At 43.8% G+C, this 27,776-nt stretch overlaps 1 protein-coding gene across 4 annotated transcripts in view; it reads right to left on the bottom strand.

Moving 5' to 3' along the window:
* Nucleotides 1-1,742: 1,742 nt before the first annotated feature.
* Nucleotides 1,743-27,776, bottom strand: part of ANKRD17 (ankyrin repeat domain 17) — a 35,217-nt gene continuing 9,183 nt past the window's right edge. Inside the window, exons 9-33 of one of the 4 annotated variants that reach the window (XM_017732032.1) lie at nucleotides 27,468-27,577; nucleotides 26,669-26,756; nucleotides 25,980-26,107; nucleotides 25,397-25,540; nucleotides 24,736-24,838; nucleotides 22,471-23,226; nucleotides 17,025-17,170; nucleotides 15,803-15,914; nucleotides 15,484-15,629; nucleotides 14,322-14,464; nucleotides 13,668-13,881; nucleotides 13,129-13,304; nucleotides 12,734-12,896; nucleotides 11,907-12,002; nucleotides 11,594-11,710; nucleotides 10,927-11,098; nucleotides 10,253-10,700; nucleotides 10,010-10,165; nucleotides 9,647-9,796; nucleotides 7,520-9,168; nucleotides 6,311-6,508; nucleotides 5,458-5,706; nucleotides 3,537-3,712; nucleotides 3,266-3,430; nucleotides 1,743-2,346 (exon numbers count right to left, since the gene is read on the bottom strand). In XM_017732032.1, coding sequence (XP_017587521.1) covers nucleotides 2,287-2,346; nucleotides 3,266-3,430; nucleotides 3,537-3,712; nucleotides 5,458-5,706; nucleotides 6,311-6,508; nucleotides 7,520-9,168; nucleotides 9,647-9,796; nucleotides 10,010-10,165; nucleotides 10,253-10,700; nucleotides 10,927-11,098; nucleotides 11,594-11,710; nucleotides 11,907-12,002; nucleotides 12,734-12,896; nucleotides 13,129-13,304; nucleotides 13,668-13,881; nucleotides 14,322-14,464; nucleotides 15,484-15,629; nucleotides 15,803-15,914; nucleotides 17,025-17,170; nucleotides 22,471-23,226; nucleotides 24,736-24,838; nucleotides 25,397-25,540; nucleotides 25,980-26,107; nucleotides 26,669-26,756; nucleotides 27,468-27,577 — 6,065 coding nt within the window. In that variant the 3' untranslated portion in view covers nucleotides 1,743-2,286. Of the gene's footprint in view, nucleotides 2,347-3,265; nucleotides 3,431-3,536; nucleotides 3,713-5,457; nucleotides 5,707-6,310; nucleotides 6,509-7,519; nucleotides 9,169-9,646; nucleotides 9,797-10,009; nucleotides 10,166-10,252; nucleotides 10,701-10,926; nucleotides 11,099-11,593; nucleotides 11,711-11,906; nucleotides 12,003-12,733; nucleotides 12,897-13,128; nucleotides 13,305-13,667; nucleotides 13,882-14,321; nucleotides 14,465-15,483; nucleotides 15,630-15,802; nucleotides 15,915-17,024; nucleotides 17,174-22,470; nucleotides 23,227-24,735; nucleotides 24,839-25,396; nucleotides 25,541-25,979; nucleotides 26,108-26,668; nucleotides 26,757-27,467; nucleotides 27,578-27,776 lie in introns of all 4 variants that reach the window. The other 3 variants (XM_017732031.1, XM_017732034.1, XM_017732033.1) reach the window with 3 other exon arrangements.

Below are 27,776 nucleotides of genomic sequence, written 5' to 3' on the forward strand. Positions count from 1 at the left end.
TGCATTATATTGTAACCAGACTGGTACGGGCTGGAATGGAGATTAGAAGAGTCCCAACGCCCTCCTGCCATGGGCAGGGACACCTCCCACCACACCACGGAACGCGCGGAGTTGGAAGGGAACCGCGAGGATCAGGGAGTCCAACGCCTGGCCCCTATACAGGACATCCCCAAGGATCACACCACGGGCCCGGGAGCGTTGTCCGAACCCTGCGTGAAGGGTCAAGGTCTTATCCAAACTGCCTTTGAGCCCTTTGAGCCCCAGGGTTGGGGCAATATCTCACCCCTCTTCCAGGAAATATTTCTTCCCAATCTCTAACCTGTTTCCCCTTTTTCCATTTGTACCCATTACTTCTTGTCCTATCACTACAGTTCTGACAAGGAGAAGTCTTGGGCTTGCTTGTTGGCCACTTCAGATACTGTAAGGGTGCCATGACGAATCTACACAACCTTCCCTTCTCCAGGCTCAACAGCCCCAACTCTCACAGCCTAATAATTACATTCACGAGCAATTAATCATTAACGAGCCATTCTCATTCCACATTAGCAGTGTTCTCCTGCCCAGCCAGGTTCTGAACTGTGTCTCCTTACCCCTTCTGTGGCAAGGAGAGGTCAAAATCCCCCTTAGACCATACACACTCTGCACCGTGCTCTCTTCCTCTCCATGTTTGTCCTAACCCTGCTTCTGTTCCCTTTTCCCAAATAAAGAGCACCTGCCAGCTCCCAAAAGAGTACGTTCCTTGGTTTATTGGACAAATAAAAAGCATTACATTGTGGAAAAATTAAGAAAAAAAAGGCTCTGAGAATAAAAATGGTTCAGTTCCCCCACCCAGGATCTCCCGTGCCCAGCCCACTGCCACAGTGGTGGCATCAAGCCTGCGCTACCGCAGGCATGGACTGAACTGTCAGGTCAACGAAATACTCCGGTTTCATGGCTGTAATAAATAGTGAGCACTACTTCTCAGTGGGATTCGTAATTAATAACCCCAAAAAGCACTAAAGCCTGCAGCAAATGATTGTAGCAGAGGGGAAGGGCACTACACCCACACCACGGTAAGGTGTGGGATGGAGTTTCAATCCTTTTTCTGAGCAGTTCCTCACTTTGGAATTAATTTTGCTACCACCACATCTTTACGGGATGTATTTCAGGTGATCAGGCAGCTGGAAAAAGGAGCTTGCTTTTATTCAGAGCAGCACCTAATGGCAGGTACACAGACTTGGGTATGCAAAAGGCTTGTGGACACCTCAAGTATCACAATAGTTAAAAGGCAGTAGTTTCTGTGGGCATCTGAGGTGTTTTTTCCTGGTTTTCTAAGGAGGAACCATAGTAAAACCAAGTAATACTTCTTAAATCCGAGCTGTAGATCTCCTTTAAATGCTCTGTATGGGAACTGTACAGGGATCCTGACTGAATCTGTGTCACTGCTCACCCAGCCCAGCCTCAGAGGAACCCCCCCCCCCCCCCCCACTCTGCTCGCCTGGCCTACTGCTGTCCACAGAGGTGACAGCTCCTGACAATGTATAAGGGAATTCCCACTTGGACTTCTCCAAATAAAGCTTGACAGGGCTTATTCTGGAACAGACCTGCATTTTGGAGCCTTTAGCGGGGAAGCTCTCCCCAGCTGTCAAATAGAGAACGTATGTATTCCCAAAAAAATCCAACACGCATTTGGAAAACGCCCTCTGATAATGCCTGGGGTGTTTTTCTTTTTATAACTTACTTAAATTACACAAGTAGAAAAGTTATGCTTATTAATAGTTTAATGTATGAAGGAAACATCCAGATTTCTGAATATGAAGGTACATATCTCACATTAATTTAAGTCTACATAAAGTAGAGCCTCTATAACTGACATATTGAAATTTACTTTCTGCTTAGCCATTTGTTATGTAAACAATTGTACATTTATTTGCCATTCTAAAACTTCAGGATCAAGTTTACATAATTTTGCTAAATTTCTGTGTTTGCTCAGAAGCAGTTTACAGTACTAAAACCAACCAGCCAAAGAACAGCTTCAACAGAAAGTTATGTCAAAAAAAAAAAAAAAAAAAAAAAAGGAGGAGGAAAGGAAAGAAGAAAGTCTAACTAAGTTGAAACATATGATGGTGGGGAATGGGTGGTCACAATGTTCACAGAAAAAGGTCAGTTAGTAAGTTCTTCTGCAAAAAGCCTACACACTTCAGTCAAGCACATCAGTAGAATGATCTGGGAGCACATAAACTGTTTCTGCCAATTGTGGTTTCCTCTGCAAGGAAAGGAATCTCAAGGCCAGCACGTTGATCCCACTCAGCCCAGTTGGTTCATATGCACACTGTTCATGTGAGGTGTCCAAGTTCCAGTCCACACCTGCAACAGAAACCTGCATTAACACCGTGCTTTGGGCTGCTCCAAGCAGGGCACAGCTCACAGGGACACTGTAGGCCTCACGGTTTTCCCTGTCCAGGATAATTATCAGGGCTCTGTGTGTGCAGCAAATGATCTGCAAGCCCAGTTCCCGAAGCCTTCAGCTCCCAGATCAAGAGACTTGCTCTGCTCTTGACCCTGAGTTCAAACAAACAAGAACTTGATTTCTGCTGCCTTATTTTCCCCTAACACCTTCAGCTCTGGGGACAAGTAAAGCTTCTTTGGGGGACAAAGTTTCCTCATTAAACCAGAAATCACCTCGCAGAGATCAGAAGACACATCAGAGCAATACCTGAACTGTGGCCGAACCTCCTCTCCCACACACCTATGGCCTGCCAGAGCTGGGAGCTGCTCCCCACAGCTTGGATCATTCCCAAGCAAATTAAGCCCAGAAACATCTTTATTTAGTAACAGTGTAACAGAGCTCACTGTCTAATTAAACATAATCACAGGACATAATCTAACCAGAGCTACTAACGTTCCATTATAGTATTAGTTCCTGAGTACGAACAAGAGGTTTAGGGGGAATTAATCCCTCTGCCTAAATTATATTCAGTGGACAAGCCAGGCAAGATCAGAGCAGCAAAGAGCTACTTACTCCCTTCCTAAAGAGCTGCTCTTTATGCCCTTCCTCCGTGTGCTCCTAACACAGTCAGGACATCCTAAACTACAGAGCCCAGCAGCAGTCCTGTTGCTGTATTCCCTTCTTGGGAAAGGAAAGCTTAACTAAGAGCACATAAATTGGCTTTTCCTATGAAATTTTGCCCCAAGGTTTCTTTTCCCAAATGCACAACTGCACAGACAGGAATCATGATATATTTTGAGTAAAATACACAGTCCAAAAAAAAAATGGAACAATTACCGTCTGAGGCCCGTTGTTTTCTGTGGAGTTTGAAACCATCTTTATCAGCGAGTTCCAAGATGGGTCAGCAGCATGAGGCCCATTAAAGATGGGGCCTCCAGTACCATCTGTGATGGGGGCTACGGGAGGAATTATGGCGTTCCCATACACAGAAAAAGGCATTCCCTGAGGGGAAGGAAAAGAAACAATCAGGATGCTTTCACGAATGCTACTACAGACAGAAGGACAAAAGGGGGTTCATGCTGCGTATCGGGTCCAAGAAGGTCATTACCCCAACTTTTGGGAAGTCCATGTATCCTGCAGGGACGGGCTGATGGAATGTACCAGAAGGCGTTACGATTCCCGTGCTGTCTCTCTCCATGGCTTGGTGCGAGAACACGCCTGGATCAGACATGGGCCTGTGGATCATGTGGCTCCCCATTCCGCTGTGACACCAGTCCACTTTATCTGCCAGCACAGAGACACAGCGTCATCCACAACACCCCTCACCGCCGCTTTCCAGCCTCCAAGCTTGCTCACCCCGCAGCTCTCAGGCTTCCACCTGCACTAGAGCTCAGGAGCACAGAGGACAGAAGATAGCACAAATGGCACCTGCAGCCCCCAAGCCAGGAACCCTGAGCCACTGCCAGGAGTTTGGAACAATTACCTGCAACCAGAGCGCTGCCCCTGCAACTTTCCTCCATTTCAACAGCAAAGCTGGAATTTGGGCTAACTCTCCCTCCTCCAAAACCCTCAGATTCTCCAAAAACCTCAATTCCTCGTGCCTTTGGTGCTGTGGAAAGCATATGTGCACTAAGACGACAATTTGCTCTACTTCACTACCGTTCTTCCATTAATTATTTAATATTCTAAGGGACACGGAAGTATCCGTACAAAGCATAACCAGAAAATGACCAGCTGCAGACATAGGCTCATGTTCTAATTCTGCGAATTCACCAGAGGCAGCTTGGTATCAGTGCTACAGTTCAAACCCCAGACATCCAAAAATCAAATTTTCAAAACAAATCGTAAGAAAACTGTATTTGGAGAAGGGGTACAGAAACATTTCTGAGGCACCCTAACACTCAAGTAGAGAAGAGCCAATCCTATTGTGAACTGAAAATCAAAATGTTGAAGTAATTAATAAAAGCAGAAAGCAAGCAGCATTCCAAAAGCCAAGACAGGCACGAAGGACTTTTCCAGCCACACAATGCAAATAAATACTAAATTTTTAAAGCTTTATCTGGGAAAAGACCACTAGCCAAATAAAAAACGGGTTTGTATTTGGGGAAAAACCCGAGCACAGTCAGTCAATTAAAACCTTAAGCTGTCTGCACTCAGTCAAGGGGCAGAACAGATTGCTCTGAGAGGCGGAGCAGTTCCCATCCTTGCAGGTTTTCCAGAGTAGATTGGATAAAGCCCTGAGCAACACAAGCAGAACTCATGGCAAACCCCATTTTGTGCAGGAGGCCGACAGGACTTCCAGACATCCAATCCAACACAGTCTCAATATTCACACCCCCCATCCCAAGCAAAAAACCAAAAGAAATTAAAAATCAACTCAGCACAAAAAACTCCATCAATATGAAAAAAGTTCATCAGTCTCCCAAAACTTGCATCCAAGACTCCTGACAAGTTCGGTGAGAAAAGCCATAACATCACTGACTGAAATTCTTAGTAAAATTCTGAAGTACTAAATTGTGTGTGACTCCAGGAGAGCCAAGAGCCTTGTGCTAGTAGAAAGCAAATGGCTGGAAAGAACAAAGGAAACCCAAATGTGGAATATTATCACTTTATAAAAACACCATCCTCAGCACAAAAGGTTCTACTTTAGCTACAAATTAAATACTAACTCCTACTGTACAATCAATCTCTTTATCAACAAAAAACCCCAGACAGTTATCTTGTGACACCTTAATTTCCCTCCTCCTAAATCGAATGATCCCTATAAACCCTGTTTTTATTTTTCCTGTTCTTACTTGGAATACCGTATCTTCACAGCCAGGACATTTTCAGAAACCCCTGAGGGTTTCAGAAACCTTGTTAAAACAAGTAAGTGGACCGGAAGGCAAAGACAAGTCCCTGCTCCAAATCCTTGGGAAAGAACATTTCAGTATTTTCAGGCACTCGCTTCTGCATCCTCCCGTGCTGAAGACAAGTTTGGCAAACACAATGGTGTGATCAATTCAAGTGCATCTATGAACAACACATACCTTGACTGCCACCTATACCTTCGAAGGACCAGATGCCACTATGTCCCACTGGGGCAGCCAAGTTGCTCCCAATTACGGAAGGAGTAGACGTTCCAGTTTGTCTAATACGTGCAGACCGTTCAGTCCCAATAGGAACAGGAACTTTTCTGTCCTGAGAAACGTTACTGGGTTTTTCTGATCCCAAGGACACTGCTGAAGGGGTGGGAGAAGGTGCTCGTACTCCAGAAGACACGGACTGAGCAGGAGATTCTGCAAGGAGAGCAACAGGAGCACTTAGTGATGGCAGCCAGATCCCACAAACCTATCCTTCAGTGTCCAGCAACTGACAATGGGCAGCTGGTTAATGCCAGGTTCATCCACCTCAGGATAATTTTATTTCCAGATCACGGAGATACTCACCATTGATTTAGTCCCTTATATAAAATACTTATCATGCCCTGGCAGCTCAGCCACTGGACACACACCACATAACCTTAACTAAGCACCACTGTCTATCAGCACAGAGCATTTGAGGATTATATCCTAAACCAGAGCTGAAATAAGCCCACATAAAACCATGTTTCTGTTGGGTTTGTTTTTTATTTTTTTTTTTTTTTTTTTTTTTAAGTCTTGCTTTGTTCCCTGAAAGGGTTTTTTGTCATTATTTTTGCCAATGAAACAGACTAACATGTTCCCTAAATAAAGCCAGCACTTAACAGCTTATTTGTTTTCTGTCCAAAGAACTCCAAACTGCAGGGGCCAGAGGTGGAGGAAGGTACCAAAACCTACCCTAAGGATTTTCTCCCGGAATTCCTTACGCGGTTCTGCGAGACAGCTTTATTTATACAGCAGCTTCCCGCTGACCAGAACTCACCATTTGATGCTGATGAACATGGAGGCAATAAACTAAGAGGGGAAAAATGCTGTCTGTTAAAATTAGCAGCTGCAGGCGCTCCACCCAGAGGTGTGCCGGGTGCGTAGATCTGTCCTCCCGACAGGTTCGAGGCAAAGGTCCCCAGGTGTGTAGAAGAAGGTGTTACAGAAGCATAGGGAGAATCCATACTGACAATACCTACAAGAGAAAATGGGCACAAGTGACTCCCAGAACTCCAACATCTCCATCAAGAGGTGGCCCGTATCATGGAAATAAAAAGGAAAAAAGGGAAACTTAAATCCAATCCATCTTTGGGGTTGTGTGTTGCAATTTTCCAAAGGAAACTGGAGTATTAACCTTCACACTCAGCAAGTCTATTCAGTTTGTGGCAGTTGTGCTGTATACATAAATCAAGAATGATTCTCCTTTCATTAACACCAAATGTCACCAAATAGCCAAGATACTCAAAATACAAGAATTACCGCTCCCTTTGTGTCCTCTTCAAGGAAGAAAGGGAAAAATAAAATCTTAGGGATCTAAGACTTACTCTATTGTGTATCTTAGGGGCATACAGGGCCGTAGCCAAAATGCTAACTAGTAAGTATATCAAGATGAAAAAATTCAACACCATCATATTCGCAAAACAGGAAAAAAAGTTCTGTCATATCTCTCAATCCATTAACACCTCAGTGGTCCTACAAAAACAGGCAGAGATGGTCCACACCATGTGTGAACGTTGTGGAAGCTACAGAACAGGTTCTGTGACAACCCCTTGGCCTCTGTTTTGGGCAGAAAGCTCAACACCTCACTAAAAATTTCAGGCAGTGAAGGAAATTACATTTTATGGATCAAATTTAGTAATTAAGACAACACACCTCTTGTAAGTTACAAGTTCACATCAAAACACCACTCTTTTTACCATCCTAACCCTTGGAAGATGCCGCATATTTTTCTGCAGCCTCAGGACAAGGTATCACAAACTAGAACAGTCGCTAGCTGGTAGGGAAGGAAGGTGGAAGTAAGAGTGTTTTAATTATCTCAGCTATTACAGGAGAACAGACTGGAACAGCAAAAATCCTATTTTATCGAGCCCATCAGCTGCCAAATTGTTACTAGATTTGACAGGGCACTTAAAATGAACTCAACTTGACCTAAAAAACATGAGAATAAACTGTATTATTATGGTATGGACACAAGCCAAAAACTTACCTGAGGGACTCGGAGCTGGCCTCTGTAATGGTGGCCTGAAACCTGGGGCTTTGGAAGTGTCAGACTGATGTAACGGATCTGAATTTGGCAAAAATGAGGACTTTGCTGATAGCATGGATTCTGGTGTTGTCTGAGAGGAAACGACAGACCCACCCCAGAAGGCATGAGCAGATGTGGGGCTGTTCTCAAACAACGTACTAAAGGGCCCAAAAGGCAGAGTAGCACTGAAGTTGTTCCCCATGGGCTTGTTCGCCGGGTGGGCCGAATTCTGAGAAGCACTTTGTGTACTTAAGGTAGAAGGAAGCTGCACTGAAGAAGGAACGCTGTGGGGCCTTTTGATGTGGTTAACGTTGAGGACTGCGACAGACGAGTTTTGCACAGGAGCCGGATTCTTGTGGACGCTGCCGGTTCCATGGACAGGCGGTCTGATGGCCGGGGTTTCCATCTTGGCTGCGGGCTGAGCGGACCCCATGGACGCCTGGGACACGGGGTAGGTCATTGGAGCATTGCTCGCACCTACCACGGGAGCAGATGAGCTCGTTGCTGCTAGATTTGGAGGCACAACCATGCGAGGATCTGGTGCAGGAACCTGAGGTTGCTGGAGAGGGGGCCTGGCCTCTGGCAGAGGAGCTCCCGGGGGCTGCTGATGAGCGGGATGCACAGAGGAGCTGCTGGTCCCAGGATTGGGCTGCCTGCTGCTGGTCGAGCCACCCGCATCCACTGCGGGCGGGCTCCCCGCTTCCGGCTCAGACGGAGGCGCACCTTTATTGGGAGACGCAGCCGCGCAGTCGGAAGGACTGCTCCTGGAGATGCCCGCCGGCTGCGCAGGAGGAGAGGGAGATGAGGGGGAAGATGCAGGGTAGTGTTCTTTGGCAGTAGGAGTTGGATACGTGGCGTTCGTGGGCGCTGTGCTCGTGTTGCTTGCTGTGGTTGTCACGGTGGTGGTGGTGGCGTTGGACGTCTTCACCACTGTGACAAACAGCTGCCTCCTGACCGAAGGGGAGCTCGGGCTACCGCTTGTGGAAGATCCAGGCACAGTAGAAGCCACTGAAGTTGTCGTTGCCGTGGGACTCGTCGTCAAAGAACTTGCTGAATTCACCTGAGAACCGCTGCTGCTCTGGCTGTTATGGCGAGGCACCATGTGAGGTTTCGGCGAGTTCGCAGCTCTCGCAGGGCTCAGCGGCCTGACGGGAAACGGACCCCACGTGGACTGAGCTGGTGGGAAGGTACCTCCGAAGTGCGTCATGGGCAGCCGAGGCGGACGTATCTGCTGGAAAGTCTGAGCAGCAAGGAGCGCGTGTGCAAACTGCGGAGGAGGATATGCCAACGGAAGAGAAACTTGGAAACCAGGCCGCACGTTGTTCACGGGGTTCTTAATGCTTTTGTGAGTGGATGCTGAGGAGATTGCAGGCACGGTGAGCGCGGAGGCGCTCTGAGATGTCGACGAAGCAGCTACGGTGGTCACTTTGATGCCCACGAGAGAACTGTTAGCAGCTGTAGTGGTGGCAGGTGTCGAGGACCCTATTTTGGAATTTACAGTCGAACTTTTCAAACGGTTCTTTGGAATCAGTTCATCGATTTCCTTATCTGGATCCTTAATCAGAGCATTGATCAACTGTGTGGCCTGTCTGGTCGATTCTGTGCCACCCCTACAAAAAGGAAGGACAGGAAAAGTGCATCTAAAGCATTTACACACATTATAGCCAAGGACATGATCCAGCCTATCTTCCATCACACTAACACAAACAGAAAAATAACCCTCTATCCAAAAAACTGAGCTTGGCACAGTCCTGCTGCAGACAACTACTCAAGAAGTTCAAACTGAAAATTCCAAATCCCAAAAAACTCAAATGGATAAAACATTTGCTTCCCTCAATATTCCTTCATATTTCAGCAAGTCTAAACAAGCCCAAACACAGAATCCCAACGTTTATGCTTTACCTTATATCACAAGCTGTCTTTTGTACCTGTTGGTGGTTGTACTGTTTCCCCACCCCATTCGTCTCCTCTGCTTTCAAGTGATCTTCCAAGGAACAACCAGATCAAGCCTTTAATCTTCCTGTACAGACAAATGTTCTTCAAGGAGAAAATACCCACAGGAGGGAGCCAATGCAGGATCCTGCTCACCTTATTGTGATTATTCGGTCTCCAGTTTTATCCTTCTGTTTGTCAATGTCTATGTGCGCTCCCGTGCACTCCCGGATCGCGTTGATGTTACATCCTCCTCTGCCAATAACTCTGGAAATCACAGTTGATGGAACAGAAACCTTCTTGGATCTATATAAAAAGGAAACAGTATTAAGTGGGAAACACTTCCATGGCAAGAAGCTGTGGGCAGGTTGGTCAAAAGAATTCCATGTTTTCCAATTCAACCTATGCAACAGCACCTTTGTGAGATCTCAAATCCACTAAAAGAAGGTCATTTAGTAACTCCAGGGAAGGCTACACAAAGGACAGCATCAAAGGGAATTAGGGGAATATTTTGCTTACCTTCTCACAACTTCCTTCCAACCTTCTTCCCTTTTCTGACCACGTTTAGGACTAGCAATGGTTAGCTTTCCATTTGGAGAAGAAAGGGGAGAAGGAGCGGATTTTGTGCAAGTAGACAAGGAATTATTCGTCACTTCATTAATAACTTCAGACAACCTGCAAAAGAAATTAAATGCTGTCATTATGTGGGGGGGGGAAAAAAAGGATGACTTACACTTTGCATACACGGTCACAGGAACTTACTTGATGGATGACTTGCCAGGGACTGCTTTCCTCTCATCCTTTGGACAAGTGACGAGCACCGACGGTTGCTTTTTGTTGCTCTGTGTGTTAGTGACAGCTGTGGAAGAATGATTGTCACTTTTGTGGCTGCTGTTGCTATTGCTGCTCTCATCGCTACAGCTGGAGATCCTCATATTGTCACTGTCACCACTCTCACTAGTGCTGCTGCTCTTGGATTCCCCATTCACCTTCTCTGGTTGGCTATAGGAAATCGGAAGCTGATCATCAAATATAATCTGAACATTATCAGGGGTTACTTTGTTTTTCCTGTTTTTCCTCTTGGAGCTTGTTGTGGTGATGGTGTTATTCCTCTTCCCATGAGAGCCTGCCAACGTTGTCCAGGTTGCAGATATACCTATGGTGGTGGTGGTGGTAGCACTGGGAGGCTCCATTGGGACCTCGGGATCATCTGATGGAAGAATAAAGACAAAGCAGGAATAATTTAGCTGGTTTGAGGAAACTTGAGTATTTTGCTTTCCAAATCACACCTGTCCTATCAAACAACTTAGAACTAACTTTTTTACAAAGCTTGACAACGCACACAAAACCCTTGACTATGCAGAGATCCATAAATCTATTACAGTTGTCAGCTCATACAGAATTTCATTCTTTTCTTGGAATAATGCAGTAATCACCTTCAGCTTTTAATTTTTCTTTCTCCTGAGCAGCCTGAAGTTCAAAATTCTCTTTATTTTTTGCTTCTATTTCTTCTAGTTTTCGCCTTTGTTCTTCTTTTTTCTTCCTCCTTTTCTCCTTTCTTTTCTCTCTTTTGGCAGCCAGAGCCAGTCTCCTGCTTTCTTCCCTTAGCTACAAGTCAAGCACATGGAACAGCATTACAGGGTGTCCCATGCATTTCAAGAAATCCAAATGCTTTCTATTTCCATGGACTTTCCTGTTTTATTTCTACTACAGTATACAGTTTCTAGTAAATGAGTCTATTTTTTTACAATTTTGGTCACAAAACAGGGTTTAGACCTAAGATCCATATGAGTATGACTAGAAAATGCCACACTCATTTTTTTTGACAGAATCATATTCAGAAATCCTTCTTTTGGTACAAGACTGGACAATCCTTCTTCTGGTACAGAGTAAATAGTTCTATTGGCATTTTCTGATCCAATGTCTCTGAATAATATCAAAGTTCAAAGATTACTTGAACAACAAGATGCTCAGACACTCCAATTACGGTGAATACACACACTCCTATACCCCAATAACTACTTTTACCGACCTCATCTTGAAGGAACTCGAAACTGGAATTTTAAGAGAGAAATACTGTCAGTTGCAACTCTTTCCACTTGCCTTCTCCAAGTCCAGTTCCTCTAGCAGAATGCTTGCGTTTTTGTTGGCTTCCGCAGCCTGTCTATCTTTGGCTTGAACAATTGACTCCATACACAGGTGGCACTTCTTCAGCATCTCCTGAAATGACAAAGGACATCGAGTACAAAGCGCCACGTGTTCTCATATCCTGCTGTTTTTCCTCAACAATTCCAATGGGACTCATGCTTTGCCTGAAAGCTGGTGGCCAGTGAGCTAAAGAGAATTCATAACATTGTCTCTGAAGCAGAGACACAACACTGTTCCTTCTCAAGCGTTTTCCTCCCTCCCATCTTACCTTATCAGTAATGGTTGCTATGTATCTCATGCACTCCGAGTCAGATGGGAACTGGTTTACCTCTTTCACCAGGTAACGCACCACTTTCACATGACCCTGCAAAACAAATTTCAAGGTCAACATTTTCTATCAGACCAGCTGCCTCTGCTTTGCTGACAAACACTTCAGTCCCAGCACTCCTTGCAAAATATTTATTTTCAACTGCTCAACACATGAAGCTCTCAACACTTTTTTTGAGATCTTTCTCACCTTCTGAACTAGTGAGGCACATTTCTGACACCAGAGAAGGCAGATAATTACCTCTTGTCAGGTCGCCCTTACTCCAGAAGTATTTTCACAAACTTTTGCCTTTTTCGGGGCAGTCTTCAGATCCCCAGCTCTTAACAGCTTAACAGCTGCAGGCTTCTACAGTCATCTGCAATTTTTCCAGTACTGCAGCACCTCAACTTGCTAACAAAATCATCTGTAGACTCAAATCAGGCTAAACTGCACTTTTTTGGACCAAAGTCCTCATCCTCTCCTGCATAAGGAACCAATCCTATTTCCTCCCAGTTCTATCAGACAGAAACTCGGCAATTTTCACCCCTCACACTCACCAGAACCAGCCTCACACTACACTGCCTGTAAAGCAAATTCCAATAAGAACTGAACACAGATATTACACAGGTGACACACATATCTGTTTCTGAAGATTCAATGTCAAGTATTCAAATTAACCGACATACTATTAAATATGTAGCTTCTGTCAGTACGTTCTACTTCTAAAAGCTGTGTAGGGATGATCAAGACAATCATAGTTAAGAGCCAAGCTGAACTTCACATTCTACCTTTCGGAAGGCTGCCATGAGAGGAGTTATTTTCCTGTTATCAGCTGCATCCACATCAGCTCCAGCCTGGACCAGCAGTTGGACAACATCAAGATGGCCCCCATTTGCTGCCAGCCACAGTGGAGTATTCCCCTTCTTGTTCCGCACATCGATGTGAGCTCCCCTACAAAACCAAATACATTCCATCAAAACCCTGCATGTGGGCAAAAGGAAGCACTCTGACCCCAAAAAGAACTTCGTTTGAGTAGCTGGGATAAATTAAATTATGTAGTAAAAGTCAACAGACACAGAACCTTTCCTTTAGTGTATATTTGGAAATATTGTTGTATACTGGGAAAACGAAGTCTAAATCCAGCCATATTTTTCTTTAAGTTGCTCACTTGCAAACACAGTACCTGCTAATGAGAAGCTCACAGAACTTGTAGTGCCCTTTGTCTGCTGCAATGGTTAAAGCTGTATCTCTGGATGACGGTACTGGGGGAGCGTTGACATCTGCACCTTTGTCCAGCAGGACCCTGCCCACTTCCGCATATCCCCCAGAAGCTGCTTCCATTAATGGTGTGAGACCAGTCTGGAACAAGCAAGCAGGAAAAAGAAGCCATTAGTGGGGGGCGAGGGGCTTACCTGAGATCTGGTATTTATTTAACTTGCAAACATAATGCATTACTGTCCTTATGCTTGTAAGCACCTGAAGATGGATCAACACCTTTTTGAAGAAGCACATCTTTTGATGAGCTTTGCAACCACCAAAATCTTAGCCCTTAAATGCAGCCATTTTCTTCTATACAGTATCTGGTTCAGTTCGGTTAACTGGACTAGAGAACTGAACTAGAGAAGGTGACTTGCACAAAGGCAAGAAAATCAGGTAACAACAGACACACGATGACTTACAAGCACCTCTTTCTGCAGACCCCTCCAGCTGTTTGCTCTTTACCTTGGCTCTGTGTTCAACGTTAGCTTTTCTATCAAGCAGCAGGCTGACCACCTCAGTTCTTCCTTGGAAACAGGCCAGAGTCAGAGCTGTATTCCTGTTGGTCTCAATCTGGGCATTTATATCAGAGCCCATGTCCAGTAACAGCTTGACAGCAGCAGTGTGCCCATTCATGGCTGCCAGCATCAAGGGAGAAATGCCCAATTTGCTACCAGTTCTGAAAGAGAAGGAAGAAAGAACCAAAACTGCTCTAAAGGTCATTTCAGAAATGTGATTATTATAAACTTATGAAGGCAGAGGACTTATGCAAGACTGAAAAATCAGCTGCACACTAACATCTGCTGAGCCTACAAGGGGTTCTCCACAGCAGCATTGCTTAGGACAAGTACTTCTACTTAGAAACACCACCCATGTTACTTTTTGATTGCTTCAAATTGAAGGGCATCTCTTATGAGGAGCATAACTTGTGCTTGGCCCTTTCCTTTGACCTGTGCAGCTCACACCTGAGCTGTTTTCCACCTCCCAATGGATGCAAAAGCATGACATAGATGCACACACAGAGAGTGAACTACACAGGGAAAACCAAGGGAACACACACACTGTCTTCACGTCACTCACAAGCGAGCCCATGAGATAATGGGTGAAAAGAGAACTTGCCTGGAATTGATTTCTGCCCCAGCATTCAGCAGAATCTTGATAATGTTCACGTAGCCACCTGAGGCGGCGAGGCTCAAAGGTGTGTAATCAGACACGTTCCTGTGCTCCTTGTTTGCCCCTCGAGCTAGCAGCAACTCCACCACCTGCAGTGTTTCAACAAATAACATCTGGTTTTCTCCCAAACTTGCAAATCTATCCAAGACAAATGCTTTTCAAACCTAAATAATCTGTTGGAAGATGTCAATGGTAAGAAAGCCACTTGAATCAGTTGCTTCGCTACACCCCTTGCCTTCATGACCGGATGAGGCAACAACTGTGTTCCCACAGCCAGTGTAAAACTTGCTTTAAAAAAAAAATCAATCATGACTGCTGATTAGTGTGCTTCAACCATTCATACCAAATTGAACAGCAGAGTAAGAAAAGGCAGATCTCTTTATGATTATTTCAGCTGTCTTTAAAGCCTGCCAAACCAGAGATTCAGCTTCAATATGGTGCACAGAGTACTTCTGCTTTTTGTCCTCTCCTGCAGAGGATGTGACAAGAAATCGAACTGTCTAGCAACTTAAAATCACAGTGTACCCTGAGGTGAAAACCCATGGTGTCACTGCCAGTGCAATGTTAAATTTGCTCCTTTTTCAGGTTTTAAGCATTAAAAAAGTTTAGATTAGACATGCACAGCTCTCCATCAGAATGTTTTCCCATGAAATCACAGAACAAATATACTGTCAACCCCAAAAATTTGGGCAGAAGGGTATTCTGACATCATCTCTGCTGCCCAAAGCCCAGCGTTTTCCCTTTTTTTTCCCCCCCAAAACTACGATATGGCTCACATATGGCACCCATTTGTGTCCAGCTACTGATTCTCAGCAAGAACACTCATGGCATTCACTTTCATATCTATACCTAATTATGCTGGTAAAAGTCCCATGATGGGGCACTAATGACTACACTCATGAGGACACCTGCACAGCACCAGTCAAGTTACCGAAATAGAAAAGGCAATCTATGAACACATTGTGATGTCTAAATTGGAAAATGTGAAGCTCTTTGCATCTTTTTTAAACACACATCCTGTGTGACTGTCTCTTCTCTGGAAGATTCCTGTACTGTACTAACACAATATGTCATTCACACACTTCTGAAGATTTAAGGTTTACTTCACCTCTTGCCTCCCTCCTGAACAAGCCAAAGACAAGGGAGTGTCCTTGGTTCTCTCGGACTGGGCTTCAATATCAGCTCCATTATCCAGTAAGATTTCCACAACACCCACATGGCCAGCTGTAGCAGCCAAAATAAGCGGAGTAAACCCTGAAACAGAAAACACTGTTTGAAGAGTCCACGTTCATAAGTGACATGAGTAAAACCACCAGAAAAGCAAGCCTAAAGGTTTCACATGAAGTCTAGCCTTACTGGAGATTTATTTAGTGGGACACACTGGCAAAGCAGACAGGGTTTGTGTACTGCCATGGTGAGATACCCACCTTTCTTGTCCCTGTGTTCAATGTTTGCTCCTCTCTCCAGCAGGGTTTGTACCAGTTCTTCATGGCCACCAGCACAAGCCAGTGTCAAGGCTGTGTCATGGTTACTCTCAGTCTAAACCAAACAGACATACACAGAAGATAAATACTTGCTCCTTCAAGTACAGCCCCTGTTACAGTGCATGTTAGCCAAAACATAATTACACCCATGCCAAAGCAAAAAGCTTCGATAAGCTAAGGGCATGTTTATTGATGCCCCCACAGCTACCTTCTGTGTCCAAGTTCATGACAGGATTCTACCTCTCAAGGCAGCTCTGCTGGGAGATTTAAGAAGAAATCCTGACAGGAACTGAAGATTCTTCAAGAACTGAGCTCTCATCTATGCTCTGTTAACCAGATTAACTTCTTTACCACTGCTTGACTGTGACCTTTAGATGGTATAATGAAGGTAAGAATTCTGTCTTTAATTCTTAACACTCCGGTTCAGCCAAAGGCTTCATCACAGCAGAATCCAAGCCAAGTACCACAAGCAACTAAGTAGCAAAGGCTGATTTTCCAGAGGTTTCTCTCCTTTTCTCCACAATGATTTCCTGCCTCTCCTCTACTCCGTGCTGCCCAAACCTTAGTCATGTCATGTATAGCCCAGAGCTGTGCATAGATATATGCCAGTTAGTATGTGTATGCTTTTTGCTGATGGCCAGCTAGCTCCAAGTCAACATAAAGTTGCCCTTTTAACAATAATTTTCATTACAGAAAAGCCTTTCCCTTAGTGGAAGTGAGAGCTTAAATTATTTCCTCCTGCTAAAAAAATCACAGCAATTATTAGTTTCAAGACTTTCACACCTCTGTGATCTCTGGCCAACGATTTGGAAGCACAACTGAAAACTCAGTGTGCAATGCTTTACAGCTTATTTTTGTCTTAGGATATCAGGCCAGAAAACATTTAATTTCTGTCAGCAGACAACTCTGCTGTTTCTCATAATCACACTGACAACAAAGGAATAAGAAATACAAGTGTTTAGTCATTCAGAGACTTATTTTTTGTTTGGCGAGAGCACAGAGGAAAGTGGGTTGCGACTCTGGGGTGTTGTTCTGGCTTCCTAAAAGCAGCAAATCCAGTCCCCAGACCCCAATCCATTATACAACAGAGCTATTTGCCACCACTGAATTATTCAGGATGCAGAAAAAAACTAGCTTTGTGCATCTGTGAGAGTGGCAGGCTCACCTGGGCATCGATGTCTATAGCAGGGTAGATGGGCAGCATGGCTGAAGGAGAAATGATGGGACTCGGAGTCGGCGTCTGAGGTTGGGACACTGAGGTTGCAATGCTGTGGGTAGGAGTGTTTGACATTGCAGATGCTCTTCCACTCACTGCTGTTGGACAGAAGAACCACACTTAGTCAAAGGAAAACACTTCCCAAGTGTAGCGTGACAATAAAGGGACAGTGGGATGAACTCCCATCGACAGATGGAACTCCTTAAAAAGTGTTGTTTTCCACAAATATATATATATTCCACACATTTAGCCAAATCTTTGAACCTTTAACTCTTAGAATTTGAGCTATGAAAAAGGTTTACTGTATTCAATCAAAGAAAAAGTTTAAGTATTAGATTGACATGTTTTCTACAAGCCCACCACAAGATGATTTTTTTTTTTTAACCCGAAGATCTTTCCTACAACAAATCAGCCGTTATTTGGACCTGGAGTTCCATACCTTTGGAAGCAGAGCTGCAGAACAAGTCCAACCAACGGGTATCTACGCAATTTTTCTTAAAACAGTTTGAATGTTTTAACGTAGAAGTCTGTCCAGCCTTCACCCCCACCCCCCATAAACATAAAAAAAAGCAACAGGGCAGGATGCTGACACGGCAGAATTTGCTGAAACCAGAGAAGTGGAAGCTTTGGAACAGCCAGTGTGCAGAGAGTTTGGTCAAGGTGTTAGGTAAGCAAAGGTAACACTGCTCACAGTGATGACAGTGTATGGACACGACACACATAGCACTGACTGCCGCACTCCCTGAAATTCATTCTATACATGGGATGTTTAGAAATACAGACCAAACTCGAGTCTAAAGCAGCCTTTGGGGAAAACCCCCATTTTCCTACTTTGCCTCAGAAGAACTCAATGGTTTTTTCCCTGTCACTTCTCCAGTGTTTCTCCAGCTGTTTCTCAGGTGTGACAGCAAAGGAGAAAGTGAAGGCCCACACACTTCTGTCCAGTTGACAAAAGCACTTTAAACTGCAAAATGAAACAGTTTTCCAACCAACGCCACAAAACCTGAATCCTAACAGGCCCAGTTGTGTGCTCCCACCATTGCAAGGCAGCTGTGTTTTACATCCATTACTAATTTAATTTCTGGATTTCCTACACAAAATCCCAACAAAGAACCTAAGAAATGGCACCAGCAGAAGCAAAGAACACCCAGCTTCTAACACAGAAAAGTACCATTAACCTTATATTTAAGAGTAAGTCAGAATTCAGAACTCAAACTCCCTTGATCTGTATCTTTGGGTGCCTTTTGAACACTTATCTCACAAATCACACAAGGTATGGATTAAAATAAACATACTGAAGATATGCCCAAATATTTTGACATAAAGTCAAAAACAGCATGTGTTTTAAACAGTTTCTAAGAATTCCTGCTCAAGTCCCAAAAAGGGGACTGGGAAGCATCTTTTGTATTACAGGAGACATTAGTAAATTCTCAGACCAAAAAAAAAAAAAATCAAGTTAGTTAAGGAGGTCTCAATTCAGGTAAAGTCTACTTTTTATATTTGCAGTGAGGGGAGGAAAAACCAAACAAAAAAACCCCCCAACCTCCCAATCACCACCCGCTCCCCCCTCCAAAAAATACAAAACAAATGAATAAACCCAAAAAAGAAAGATGTGTGCTTCAGCAGTAATTCACAAATTTAGTTCATATCCCTACAGCAGGAATCACTAGGACATAATATTCATTTTTATGGGTAATCAGTTTGATTATATCTATTTCAACATCACCTGTGTGGAGTTCAAATTTCTACCGAACATGCCAAGGGTGATGAACAGAATTTTTATGGTGCCCAAACTAAAATATTCAACGTTTTCAATAACCCAAAAGGTTTTTCACAGCAGTCCTGAGCACTGCGAAGAGTAACCAACTAGCATGATTCTCCAGGCTAAACACACTGACAATCAAATATTTATCTTTGCACTCTGGTCCTTGTCCTGCTCTAATGGACTAGTGGCAAAGTGAACTGAAGTCTGTACTTCACCACGGAAACATCATTATTTCATGCCTGGGATAACCAAGTCTTCAAAGTTAGTTCACTATTGGAATATTTTAGTACATACATGACTTGGTACAGGACCGCCTACACCACAATCACGTTGGGAAATGAGATCAAGCTTCTTGGTTGGAAGACATCACCAAGCACCATCTGACTGCTCCAGTCTCAGTCTCAGACATTTGCTGGGCTATCAGACAATCAGTTTTGTGCTTACTGATATTTGGAACAGTGCTGCTCTTGATCTTGCTTTCCTTCTGGCCATACCTCAGCCCTCTCTTAGCTAAATGAAGAGAGAACACCCTGAGAGCTGCTACCTCCTCCCTGTGCTCACTGGCCTCACCAGTGTGACATGCCCTTGGCTTTCACCCTTGTAATCCCCACTTCTCTTCATGTGGACATCACATGTCTCACAAGTGCTGTCTGACTGTGGGCACAGCATTGTCCTTATGCACTGATTCCTCGTCTCTTGTAATGTCAACAGCAGACAGCTAAAAACTGTTCCACATTACACACCAATAAGCCAAGATGAGGGATGGAATAAAAAAATACTTTACAAGAAATGTACGAGACATCTCAGCTTTTTCCAACTGGTTTCAAGCCAACTCCACAGGCTTGTTCTACATCAGTTCCTTCTCTGTCCCCAATTTCTCTGTAGTATCCTCAGTTATTACAAACTGTGTTCCTGCCACACAGGATTAAAATCACGATGGAGCAGTTGAGATGCAGAACATGCCTCGGACTTTTAACAGTCCAAGTTATGTTCTGAATTGCAACACAAACACACGGTTGCTGCTGTGCAAGAAGGACTCCATGGATGAAGCCTGAAAACCATTCCACACCTGTAGTCTCTGTGGTTATTAGCTAAAAGTATGCGAAGTCGCCTAAGGCAGGTCAGCCCCACATAAAACCAGCTCCTGCTCAAGTCCCAAGTGGGACACAACCTGATTTGCCTGCGATGCTGGCACTCTACTGTTATTTTTTTCAGTATTGAGTCTACAGCCAAGGCAGACTCTTTCTCATGCATTAATTCAGACAGCTGCATTTCGAACCGATTCATCCCACAAGGTAGCTTCCAGGAACGCATTTTATCAAGTGCTTCAAGATTCTTGAAGTTCTTTGTGAAGCTCTGTGACTGGACAAAATCCTTGGAATAGTTTCCACTTTATAAAAAGGTTGCTATTAAAAACAAGGTGTCTTTTTTCTCTTTAGATCTTTACCACACCACTTAACAGATGCAACGTTTTCATACAAGACTTACATAACTAACCCCAAAAAAAAATTTCTTTTTACGAGCCTCATAGCAAGCAAATAGCTTGCCCAACATCTGAAGCTCAAGAGCAAGCCTTTCACTTGTCCTCAATTCCAGCAGGATCATAAAGGAGCCCAAAGGTAAAAAATGAAGGATTATTTACTACTTACTCATTGTTTTCAACTAATTAAGCACAGAGATGCACATTAAATCAAGTCTGCACAGTCAAGGTGAAGCTTTGTTTCTGTAACCGGTGCTGTAAACACAGCTCTGCAATGGAACTAAACTCAAGGCATCTCAGAAACAAGAATTTAAATCCGTAAGAATACTCTAGAAGCTTCTCTCAAAGCAGTACATGGAGTTACTGATCAAATACTTAGCTGCTACGTAAATGTTCTGTGTTACACTGAGGCCATTTCTGCTCCACATTAAACCGGGATGTGTGGACTCAGGCTGACACTGAAGTTGTATACTCAGGTCTGTGTCTGTTCTTGCTTAAAAAAACACCCTAAAATCAGCCACTTGACAGAAAACGCATTCAGACTTCCTTCCCAACTGCATGTGTGCACGCATGTACTAACAAGTGGGGCTGAGCAGTACCAAAATATGCACTTAAATTCACACTGGAAATACCTGACTGCCCAAAAAGGCGCACACAGGCATTTGGTTACGCAGCACGTGACCTGAAATCGCACCTTCTCAAGATATGACGTGCAGTTAAACACGTCCCAAACATCCTAACTCCATGTTTAACTTATATTTAAACACAGCTCGAGTGCATTGCACAGATTCTTTATTAAGTTACCAAGAACTGCAATCATCCTAGCTTTTAAATTCATGTTGTCCTGTATCCCAGCAGTTCCACATGAGAAAAATCTTTACTGTCACTGCATGATATATGTCCTTTTATCTACTTTTTCATGCATACATTTGGTTTTTTTATCCACTTCCAATCTTTAGGTCTATGCTTCAACTCTTAACACGAGATTTCCAGAAAAGTTTCTGTCATCTTTAATGAAGCTTTGCCTGGACACCAGGTCACTGATCAGGTGTCTCATTGCAAAAGTGGTGTTCCAAGTACTTGAAAAAAATCACCACCTGGTAGTTTTAATCATTTACCATACCTTCCATTGACTCTGTACCACTACTGTACTCCACATCTTGCAGTATATGCAGGACCAGCTCTGGGCTAACACCTTCTTGGAGACCTGCTTTCCCTCTAGCACACATCCCTCATCCTAACATGCTTTGGAAAGCAGACTTGTTCAGACAGACAGCACTTGTAAAAATGACAGTGCATCAGCTTAACCAAGAGCATCTTGGTCCTTTTTCATCAAGTGACTTTTTTAAGACCATGTGCTACCAATTCATCTGTGTTCAGCTAAAGAGTATTCCAGTGACTGCTTCAGCATGGAAAGGGGAGGAAGCACAACTGAGTGAGGTGTAAACTAAAACAACAGTGACAACTCACATTTAAAACCTGCTTCATTCTTTTATTTCACTGCTTAAGGCCTTAGAACATTCATGTCACTGGTTAAAGAATTCTCCGAAGCGATGACAAGAATTTGGTAAGGCTAAACATGTTTTCTGTTGGCAGTCATTTTTATGAGTAGATGTTTCAAAAAGTCATAGGATTAGCACCTTTTTTTTTTTCCCAAGCAGAAGTAAAAGCTTCCAATAAGTAAGACTACAGAAGGCCAACCAGAGCAGCTTTTACTCTGAAGATAAATCCACAGGTCCCTCACACATTATAGGCTCGTTGTGGTGCTGCAGTTGCTCAGCCTACTGCAGTCAGCTCTCAGCTAGTCCAAAGTACTACCCAGTATCATCATGGTGCTATTCCTGAGCTACAATCAGGTCAAAATACAACTAACACATGAACTCCAATACATGCCTCCCCAAACTATGAAGAGTCAAAAATGCCATTCCACCATACCAACCTGACCAACAGGCACCAGTTAGCTCACCCTGCGAATTGAAAAGTTAAAGCTAATTTTCCCAGCTCCTCAAGACAGGGATCAGAGGGCAAGTGGTACTTGCTGTAGAGCTCGCGGGAATACACAAACACACACACACACATATAAAAAGAAGTGGACATACCCTCAACTGGTCAAGCAAATATTATACCTGCTCATAACAATATAAACCCACCTGCCATGATGTCATCCAGCGTGTCATTGAGCGTCTGAGCAGGGCTGGCTACCATTAACCCTTGCTGTGTTTCTGTCAGTATTCCTTGCCCCAGCCCTGCTAGTTGTGCTTGGCCCAGCACTGGCTGTCCAACTATAACACCTTGCAGTTCTGTAAGATTTGCGATGGACCCTGGAGGTAAGGAACCTGCTGCCAGAGGCAAAGCTTGTGGCATGGCCAGAGGCTGAATTGGTGCAAAACCCGTCTGCGCAGCAGCTTGCTGAGGGTCATCTTTAAGCAAGATGGGGTCCACTTGCTGCAATCGTGCATAGTCTCCCTCTGAGAGTTGTTCTCCTACCCCAACGGGAGTCAGTAGTCCCAGATGCTGGCAAGACTGTTGCTGCTGCTGCTGCTGGAGCTGAATTCTTTGCGCTTTTACCTCTAGATATTGCTTTTTTAGCTGCTGCTGAGTTTTCAGCTGTAACTCTCGCTCCACTTTCTGCAGTTCCTCCAAAATCTTTTGTTTCTTCTGAATTTGTTCCTCTCTCGTTTTGTTCAGCTCCTCAATCTTCTCTTTGGTGAGCTGGTCAGCGTGTGCCAATTCCAGGGACTGCAGCTGAGCGTTCTTCTCTATGGCTTCTTTTATCCTCTGCTCCAGCTCTGTCAACTTGCCCTGAGCCTCTTCTACAATGCTCTCTGGAGACTGATTGGTGATGTAACCCTGTACATCCTGGTTGTTTGTTGGCAAATGACTGCTGGACTTTTGTTTAGAAGCAGCTGTGTGAAAAAGAAACCCCCTCAGAACCAATGGAAGTGCATACGAATGGCATCCTCATTACAGAGCTACTGCTGGGCCGCTGCGTGGCCGGCTACGCACCAGGGCACAGCACCCACAGAAGGTCAGCGCGTCCCGAAGGCCCTCCAAGAACACCTGCCAATTTGTACCCAGCAGTCGGATTGCAATTTAACAGGACACACTACTGCACATGCATCCCACATATCCCTGTGCTATGGTGACAGATCTACTCCAGCAATCGTTATGCTTTTGCCAAAGGAAGCGATTGTCTCGAGCCGCTGTTACCGAGTGCTGCTACAAGAAAACTGGGAACAAAAAGCAAGGATATGCTGTCTCTTTACTTGGTGTTTTGCATCTGGTATGGTGTTGGGACATAAACATATGCTGACAGCCCTGAAAGCGCAGCCCAAGGGATACAAAAACATCTCAAGGACTGGGACTAGGCCGCCGGTTTTGCAACCGACCTGGTACATTTTAAGTGCTACACTTTCTAGAACTAGGCATCCTTTCGCTCCAGGTATCCAGCTTTGCTCAGGTGACAAACAGTGCCAGAACCCAGGATAGTCATTTAGATTTAGCAGGATCTAACAGGGTGTCTTTAGCCACTACGTTTTATCCATAGTAGACATGATTTTGCCTGTTTCAAAACTCAGCTCTCTGCCCAGGCAAGGCAAGTATTTCAGCCTTCCTGCAAGAACAAGCGATGGACTAATCCAATTGGTCTTTTATGCAGAAGTCCCCAGTAACACAGCTGACATGCTCTGCCATACCAGGTGGAGAAGCAACAATCGGTTAATTTTGAAGGGCGATAGGCAAATCAAAACTCAGGATCTGAGGCAGTGGAGGTGCCCAGTTTCTTCCAGCCATCCTCGCTGTATCTCCAGAACAATACAAGTGTACACACAGGATTAATTTTAGGACATGCACGCCTGTATTTCCTACTGCTGATGCTCGATAAAAATTGGTTTTTGAAGAGAATTCTTAAGTACAGAAAGCACTGTCAAAATGGCGAGAGCAAAACAGATGCAAATTTAGTCCTAGGAGGACCTGAGCCTAAAGATCAGACTAAAGATTTTATTCCACAAAAAAATTCCGCCTTCAATCCAATTAGTCAAACCCACTCCCAGACTACTACCCTAAGGAAACACAAGTTATCAAATCAACTATGATATGGAGATTAACATGGGTTTTGCAACTTCCATTATCCAATTTCTATAGACTTCTGGGTGACATTTTGCATTAGTTCAGTGTATCAGACTAGAGATTTTAACGTATTTACTTAGGCAGATTTCTTGATGTTTTATGATTACAGGGTTAGATGACTGATACTTGGTAGATAAGCAAACTCTTAAAAAAAAAAAAAAAAAATTTCAGTTTCCTTGACTGAATCCATAAACACTCTTCATAGGAACTACCCTGCTACAAGTGCAAGCCACTATGCTCTACCTAGGAAGGATATTTAGAAAATAAGCTCCAGAACTACGACTGACCTTTATTTCTGATGGGAAGGGTTGTGGCGACATTAGCAGGGGGTTTGTCAGGCTCCTGGGGTGGGACGACCATGGGCAGCGCCTGCACTGGTACTCGAGGAGCCTAAAACGTTGGATACTAACAGATTACTTTTCTCATATTCTGTGCGAGTTATAGTTCAACAGAAGGTAAACAAAATCGGTTAGAAAAGTAGACTTCAACGGTGACTAAGAACATTTAATAAAGTTTTTAATATGCTGACTTCAGTAATTAACACCTAGACATCATGTGATCTCCACATACTTGGCATTTTTAAGCCAAAAAACTACTTGCCAAACTATACTCGGCACGGTACGGTGTTATACTGTAGTACAGCAAATACAAGCCACAATGGGCTATAAATTCAATTCTGAAGAGTCTCATTTAAGCAGACCTTTGCACTTACTCTTTTTTTCCACCCTCAGTGTTTTTTTCCAATAACATTTCAAGAACAGTAAGAATGATGAAAGCACTACATCATAATGTTCAAAAGTCTTCCCCATTTCCATTACAGCTCAAAGTAACCTTCAGTGTGCTCATCTAGAGTTTATGACCTGACATGACTGACTCTTCTCTCACCTTTAAACTCCCAAGTAAAAAAGTGCAAAAAAGCCCTGCAGATCACCAGCCCTGAAATCTTACCCTGTTTAGATCATGGGATGGTGGGGTCAGCTGAGTGGCATCGGGTGGAGGAGCAGAAAGCAAGTTGTTTGGGTAATCTAGAAGGTAACAAACCACGCTGGTGTGACCACCTTTGGCTGCCTCAATTAGCATAGTTGATCCATCCTGAAGAGGGAAAGATCACAGTGTTAGAGAAGAGCATCATCAAAGCAGCACTGACATCATCAAAACAACACTGCAGCACTCTGGGAGACACAACACAGTACCTATGATGACTGTTTTCTGCTCTAGTAAATACTCCATCTCCACAAGTTCACATCAAAACTTAAAGACTTGATGAAATATTTAAAAAAAAAAAATGTACTTGAAAATTTTTTTTCCTCTTCCACAATCAGGACTTTACAACTGTAGGGCAGGTCTTTACATTCACAGTTATCATGAGACCTGCACTAACTCCAACAATATGTACATGAGCAGAATATCTGCTTGTGGAAACTTCCATTTAAATCATGACAGGTTGGATGAGTTGCAGAGAATCCAAAAAGAGAAAATTCAGTTGAGTATCCTCAGTTTTAGAGGAAAATGAGGCAGCTGAGGGACAAACCTTGAGTCTGTGTGTGGGATCAGCACCATGAGCAAGCAGTAGCTCCACCACTGCCAAGTGACCTCCGGCACAGGCCAGCGACAACACTGTGTGATCATTGTTTGCTGTGGTCCTGTTCACATTTGCTCCTGCAAAACCAGAAGGGGAAACATCAGCTAAAACAGACTTCAGTGGGTTCACCTCTATCAAAAGTAACAGAATTAACTACTCTGCAATCTACACAGGGAAAATTCCATCCTGCTGGATCGTCCTACTCCGTGCAAAGCAGGGACAAGAAAACTCATGAGAATCAGCCCAAGAGAGACAAAATGGAAATTTCAGGTTTGTATCAAAACATCAAGCAAGCCATAGTCAAAACCTGGAAATCAACAGTCACTTGTAGTTCAGCTCCCAAAGAGAGTGCTCCAAAGCTGCACCAGGAGCATGGAAACCCCAGTGATCCCTACTACTGCTGCTTTTACTAGGAATTAAAGACTGAAATACACTGTTTTCATAACTAGTTGCAGTTCCACTAATCTAATCTCAGCAGAAACCACAGCTAATCATTACATGCCTAGTTGGAGAATCAATTGCCTACTTGAGTTAGGATATTTAAAACAAATCCAAGAAAGTTACACTAGAGCTCTGACACGCCCTTAACATGAAGTGTTTCTAATGTCACGAAAACACAAACCTTCCCACACTCTTACCTTTGCTAATCAAGAACTGAACAGTGCAAACATGACCTGCCCTGGCAGCTTTCATGAGAGGGGTTCTTCCACCTTCTGATTCATGCTCCTAGAACAGATAAAGAAAGGCTTCAAAATCCAAAGTAGCATGTGAAAGGCGGCAAGCCAGCCTTCTGGGTTTTGGAATGCAAAGGTACTAGACATGGAACATCCTTCTTTAGTGTTTCACAAACTTAGACATAAATATTTAGCTAACATTTGAACTGAGGGTATCTTGAAGGCACATGAACCATTCACCACCTGTCTCTGCACAGGTGTGACTCCTGGACAAGAAGCACTGGGGCACATGGTGGGGATTTTAGTTAAACAGGACATCTTCTGACATGCTTAACTTGACTTTTTGATAACACACTGGTACAAGCCTACTGAAAAGTAAAAATCAGTTTACCACCATCACCTTAATTCCATTACAATACACCAAACACACTGTCAACTATCTGACGCATAAGGCATAGAACAGATTTGCAGGTACAAGGACTAACCCAGAATCAGCTCAACAATTTGAAGCTGAATACCATGACAAAAGAATGAAATCCCCTATTTTCCTGTCCAGGCAACCTTGAGTGGCTTGGAAATGCTTTAGACATCAATCACCAGAGGGCTGCAACTGACCTCAGCACTTTAGGGTAATTGAACAGCCTAAAATACATTAAAGAACGTGTAAGTTTTCAGCAATGAACACAGAAACAAACAAAAAGAATATGAGATGTTGATAATTTTATTTCCTACTTAGATTTTTTTAAGAAGGTAAATGACTTACCAGATCTGCACCTGCCTGAAGTAAGACATCTGCTACATCGGTGTGGCCGTTTTCGCAGGCGTACGTCAGTGCCGTATCACCTGTTGCTGTTGTTGCGTGCACATTAGCCCCTGAAATGGTAGTGACAAAACCTTGTAAGCTTTATCATGGGCATTACAGAAAATAGGCAAGCCTCTACAATCTTTACAGGATCAAACAGCAAATTAAACTTCCCCCTTCCAATCCAGCATCTATTAAACTGATAACCTGATCGTACTCTAGAGGAATAAAAACATAAACTACAAGTTAGTTCCAAGCAAGTTTACATCA

The sequence above is a fragment of the Corvus brachyrhynchos genome, unplaced genomic scaffold, assembly GCF_000691975.1.
Source record: "Corvus brachyrhynchos isolate BGI_N302 unplaced genomic scaffold, ASM69197v1 scaffold764, whole genome shotgun sequence".
NCBI lineage: Eukaryota > Metazoa > Chordata > Aves > Passeriformes > Corvidae > Corvus > Corvus brachyrhynchos.